Below are 6001 nucleotides of genomic sequence, written 5' to 3'. Positions count from 1 at the left end.
TTAAACAATTCAATACATTCATTATAATGGAACATTGTATAAATATTTTGTAATTGATTTAACGTATTTCGTATTTTTTTACGGTATTTTGTAGATTTTCAGTAAGGACTCTAAAATCCTTTTGTTTTACTAGTACAATAAGCTGGTCTCGTTGTAAATAAAATACTATGATTTATACAAAACTTTTTTATTTATTTTAAAACAGTAAACAATTGGAGAAATAAACATTTCACAAACGTAACTTATTTGAGTTATTTGTGAGTAACTGTTCTGCTGCATATTGGAGCTGCTATATAGATACATATATGTGACGTTATCTATGAAAAGGGACCTTATTGTCGATGGCGCTTACGACATTATTAGCGATGCTCCGATATAAATTCAATGCCGCGCTGTGCGGCGTAAGCGCCATCGACAATAAGGTCCCTTTTCATAGATAATGCCCCATATTAGCTTTTTGAAGATTATGTAATTACAGAGGCACAACAATGTTCCTTATTGCTAATCATATTGCTTACTATGTGTACGAAAAGTGTATTATTAACACGATGTGCCAAATTTAAACAAATAACATATTTTAATCGTATTCCTACCTAACTTAGTAAACACTAAACAACGTCGAACGTAGAAAAATACGAGTATTTACAATGTCACAGTATCAAACTTCAAAGTCTTCAAACGTTTACGTAAATGCTATGACTTAAGAAACAAATCGGAAAACAAACAGATAAAAAATTACTGGGACTTAACGGATTGTAAATAAACAAAAAAAGTTGTCTTTTACACTTCAAAGTAACAAATCAATAAAAAATTTAATAAACACGTTACATAAGTAATCAAGTAAACGTCTTAAATCTAGGATAACAAATTTAATAAAGTATCAAAATGTTTAGAGAGATTATCTAAAACTACAGAAGATAAGGCTATTCAGTCTAGTCTCTGGAAGTTTCGATTTAACACGGAAACTGTACGTGGTGACTGATGGAAGTCAATTTATACGCCTACAATAAATAATCTACTACAAAAACCTTCTCTAGACACTTTAATACCATTTTCACTGAAGCAAAGAGACATATAAAAGTAAATCCCTTCCTAAGTATCTATCACAATCAGGCATCGCTTATTAATATTACAATTAAAGAATGAGATTTTTATCGTACAAGACTTAATTTCAAAATATATCTGTTAATCAATATCGATAGTTTTAATTTCTTCCACTTTACTGACGTCATTTGATTTAACGCTAGGTTCAGTATTGTTCTCTTTTGATTCATTTTCGAGTTCTATTGTTTTTCCTACTTCTACATCTGCTACCAATTTCTGAGTTTTGAGTTCAGAAATTGTTTCTCCAACATCTGATTCTAATTTGGTTGATTCATTACAGGACTCCTTAATTGGGGATCCGTCTTTGGTACCATCACTGCTTGTGTAGCCAGTATCTGTATTTATGGAATCCTTCGAATTGTCTCTTTCTGGAGTTTTTATAGTTCCATTGGAGCTCTCCAGGGTTGATGATGAAGTGTCCTGTTTAGGAGATTCTAGTTGTTCTGGTTTATGATCACCAGAGTCGTTTAAGCTGTCCGGGTTGGCTTCAAATGATTTGTTTTCAATTACGGTGTGATTACTTTCTAAGCTTTCGTCCAGATCTGGATGCGACGAGTCCAGCTCATTGGCATCCTCAAATTTATCTTCATCCTCAGTCTCTTTTTCGGTATAAACTTCGGTTTGCTTTTCATTATCACCTACTAATACTGATTCGGCCACTTCCTTTTCGCCCGTCTTAGGTGAGTCTACTTCTTCCCGTGTTTCAACAGGTTTTTCTATTTCTGAAGGCTTTACAACTGATTCGGGTAAGTCTACTTCTTCCCGTGTTTCAACAGGTTTTTCTAGTTCAGAAGGCTTTACAACTGATTCGGGTAAGTCTACTTCTTCCCGTGTTTCAACAGGTTTTTCTAGTTCAGAAGGCTTTACAACTGATACGGGTAAGTCTTCTTCCTCCAGAGTTTTAACAGGTTCCTCTACTTCTGAAGGCTCTACAACTGATTGGCTCGGTACTTTATCTTCTTTTTCAGTTTCCGAGGTTACATTCACAGAACCAGTTTCTACCGTCTCTGTAATTGATTGGGTCGGTTCTTTATCTTCCTTTTCAGTTTCCGAGGTTACATTCACAGAACCAGTTTCTATCGTCTCTGTAACTGATTGGGTCGGTTCTTTATCTTCCTTTTCAGTTTCTGACGAGGTTACATTCTCAGAACGAGTTTCTACAGTCTCCTTAGGTTGCGCATCCGTTTCGGTGGAGGCCGTCTCCTCCTCCGGAACTTGAGTACTTTCTGGAGCTACAGTTTCAGGTACGGTTACCGCCTTTTCCGTGTCACTGGGTCTCGAGGCGAAAAGGATAGTACTAACATCCTCCCCATTAAGGATGAGTTTGACGAGCGCCGGCTCCGAAGTGCTGTCTAGGAATTCTATGTGGAATGTTGCGTCGTTAGCCATGAGCTCGTCGAGTTTGTTTCTCGCGGCGTCGTCGTCGGCGGCCCCGTCAGGTACGGCCAGTCGGCAGCACTTGGCGAGGGGCTCGATCGTCGCTACGTCCTCGGGCAGCCGCCGGAACTCCTGGCATTTAGCTTTGTTGCCGTAATCCAGGAACTGGACGTGGTAGCTCGCGTCACAGAATTCTAGAATTTTTCCGCGATACCACTGCTCGTCCTCTGCCCAGTAGGCGGCGCAGATCGAGCCCACCTTCAACTCAGGCGCCGACTCGAACTCGTCCACGTCGACCATCCTCTCGGTCACCTTGTCGAGATCCGCGGTCTTGTCCTCGAGGTGGACGTAGAACTCGTCCAGCGCGTGTACGTAGCACAGCTTTCCCTCGCTGCGCAGGTCCTGGCCCACGGGCTTCGGACGCTCGGCCGGCGGCTGCTCCTCGCAGAGCCCCACCAGCTCCTCCGTCACAGACTTGCCCTCCAGGTACAGCTCCACGATGGAGATGTCGCCGGACGCGATGAACTGCACGTTGAAGATGGTGCGGCCCTCGGCGGCCAGCTCGTTGAACTTGACCTCGGATTTCCTCGACCAGGACTTGATGTCCCTCGGCTTCTGGAGCGCGCACTTGCGCGACAGCGCCGGCTTCAGCTTCAGCTCGTCCGGGAGGGTGCGCAGCTCGGTGGCGATGGACGCGTTGCCGTAGTCCATGAACAGCACCTCGGTGCCCTCGGAGCCGTCCACGATGACCTGCGCGCGGTACCAGGCGCCGTCCTCGGGGTACTTGGCGGCGCACAGCACGCCCTCCTCCTTCGACGCCAGCTCGGGGAGGTTCTCGGCGTCCTCCATGGCCGCCTCCATCGCCTGCAGCTCCGTCGTGGCAGACTCCAGCTGGACCCAGAACTCGGAGGGCGAGTTGACGTGGCTGGCGAAGCAGGAGGGCAGGTCGCCGCACTCGGTGGGCTGCTCGGAGCGGGCGGCGTGGCCCTGCGCCACGAGCTGGTCGGTGAGGTTGCGGCCGGCCACGAACAGGTCGACGTACGTGGTGACGTCCTTCAGCACGATGAGCGCGTCCACGGGCTGCGCCGTGTCGCCGACGAGCGCCTCGAAGCCCTCGCCGGCCGCCTCCGACCACTGGCCGGTGCCGGTGGGCACGGCGTTGACGCTGGAGCGCACGCAGAGCGGCTCTACGGCGCGCAGGCTCTCCGGCATAATCTTGATGAGCCCGGGGGAGTTGCCGAGCACGTCGGTGTTGCCGTAGTCGATGAAGCGCACGGTGGTAATGTCGGAGTCGAGGTCGAGCACCTCGGCGCGGTACCAGAGGTCGTCGGCGGAGTACTTGGCGACGCACAGCGTGCCCATCTCGCGCGCCTGCAGGTCCTCGTACTTGTCGGCGTCTGCCGCGAGCTCGGCCTGGATCTCGTCGATCTTGTCGACCTTGTCGGCCATCTGAAGCCAGAAGTGTCCGGGACTGTCGATGTGGCTTATGTAGACCTGCGTGCAGCCGGGCGGTAGTGAAACAGGTTCGACTGTCTCGGCGGCCGGCGCGGGTTCTGGTGTCGGCTCTTCTTCGGAAGTCACCTGCGGGGTGGCAAGCTTCTCGTTGACCAGTTTCATAGACAAGTCCACTCCGTCCAGGTGTAGACTGGCGAGCCAGCCGTCGGAGCCGAAGGCGAGCGTGACTTGCACCTCCTTGTCTGTAGTCCATTCGGACAACTTGGTGACCGCGTCATCGGTAAGCGCGACCAATCCTAAGCTCGCGACGAGTGCCTGAGCGCAGGGCTCGTAGAACGACTTGTCCAGTTTCTTAACCGTGTCCTTGGCGACGGTCTCCGTGTTGCCGTAATCGGGGAACTGCACGGTGACGTCGGCGTCGGTGGCGCTGACGATGGTGGCGCGGTACCAGTTGCCGTCGGACGATTTGACGGCACACGGGGTGTCGGGTTCGAACTCCTCAAGTGGTTCGGGTGTACCTACGAATAAAATATGAAATTTAATCTCACGATAAACCCAATTAGAAATTAATATTGAACCCCCAAAGACGTCAAACAACGGGAATGGCTACAGCCCAATATCAACCTTCGTGCATTCCAGCAAGGCCCACGGTGGCGCCCCGCGCACGATAGGCGTGGCGTTCAAAGAGTTAGATGCAAAACAAGTCCTTTCAGTTTAGTAAATCTAAACTTTGCCCGTTGCATAGATCATTTAACCTCCTGAGACTAAATGGGTCGATCAACTATTTCTTGTTGTTATTCTGTCCCATCAGCCATGAGACAATAGTAGCATAGTTTCTTAGAAGAGCTGCTGTACCATGTTCTACAAACGTGCTTAGTAGATGTCCCATTATGGAAAGGCCTTATAACTACCAAAAAATTGAAGTTTGATTCATTTAAATACGAAATAACTAGTATTTTAAGAGTGATCCAGGGGCCGTAACCATGGCAACTAGTGACAAGAAAAAGTTGTTGCACCCAAATATACATTACAATGTACATAATCGTGCAATCTAATTTGAACCTTTCATGAACCAAACAAAGTAGCATTTCTTTTGTTTCATTGCTTTTCAAAACAAACGAAATTCGTTCCAATTTACTTATAGAATAAGGTTCAAATAAAAAATTCGAAAACTTTATATGTTGGGTCTTACGAGGGTAATATAGCTACAGACTTCACTTCTCTACTTCTCAGCTACAGACTTCACTTCTCTAAAAATAACCTCAAAAATTCAGGAAGTAAGTTGTTTTTATGCTCTCACCTTCATCATAGAAGACATAAAGCCTGTCCAGCAGCTGCTGCACCTTGTCGATGTCCGCTGTCTTCTGCAGATAGATCTCGTTGAGGTTCTGCAGGTGCTGCACGCTGCACAGGCCGAAGTTGTAGTTGAACACGGTACGCGCGCACAGCGTCACCACGTCCTCGAAGGCGCCCTCGTCGGGCTCGAAGATGGCCAGCTTCTTGCCCGTGCTGATGTCGTACAGAGTGGTCATCAGGCTGAAACGGAATAATCGGATTATTCTCACATGTGGTACCGTCACAGCCGAGAGGAAAGCTGGTAAACGTTGGACTGATGACGTAGTATAGGTTGCAGGAAAAGACTGGATGTACAATGGCAAACATAGAAGACATAACACATAGAAGACATAGAAACATAGAACTATGGAAGAAATGGGAGGAGGCCTTTACCCAAATGGGATCTATACCGCAAGAAAGGTGAAAGATCAACCGAAACACTATACCAGCTAGCATAAAAACATATTTTATCTACACACATATCATAAACTCTCTATGATGCCTTCAAAATCAGTAAATAATGGCCCACATTACGATAAACTGTTTTGTTACAGCAAATTTCTTATCTGTGACAATGTGGTAATAGCTTCATTACTATATCAAAATCGATTTGGTAATGCATTCAAATTTCGAACATCTCTGAAAAAAAAAAGCAATTTGATTTGACCCCTATTCTAATATCAGTCGAGATGACGTTTTATTCGAAATCAAATGACAATTGCATACAATA

At 46.4% G+C, this 6001-nt stretch overlaps 1 protein-coding gene across 1 annotated transcript in view; it reads right to left on the bottom strand.

Annotated features, from left to right (window-relative positions):
• Positions 1 to 405: 405 nt before the first annotated feature.
• The window catches only part of LOC134795722 (maternal protein tudor-like), a 36132-nt gene continuing 30536 nt past the window's right edge, over positions 406 to 6001 (bottom strand). Inside the window, exons 11-12 of the mRNA XM_063767671.1 lie at positions 5237 to 5472; positions 406 to 4454 (exon numbers count right to left, since the gene is read on the bottom strand). Coding sequence (XP_063623741.1) covers positions 1186 to 4454; positions 5237 to 5472 — 3505 coding nt within the window. The 3' untranslated portion in view covers positions 406 to 1185. The remainder of the gene's footprint in view (positions 4455 to 5236; positions 5473 to 6001) is intronic.

Source organism: Cydia splendana, chromosome 12 (genome assembly GCF_910591565.1).
Source record: "Cydia splendana chromosome 12, ilCydSple1.2, whole genome shotgun sequence".
Taxonomy (NCBI): domain Eukaryota; kingdom Metazoa; phylum Arthropoda; class Insecta; order Lepidoptera; family Tortricidae; genus Cydia; species Cydia splendana.
Note: the sequence above shows the minus strand (reverse complement) of the source record. Positions and strands in the feature narration are given on the sequence as shown.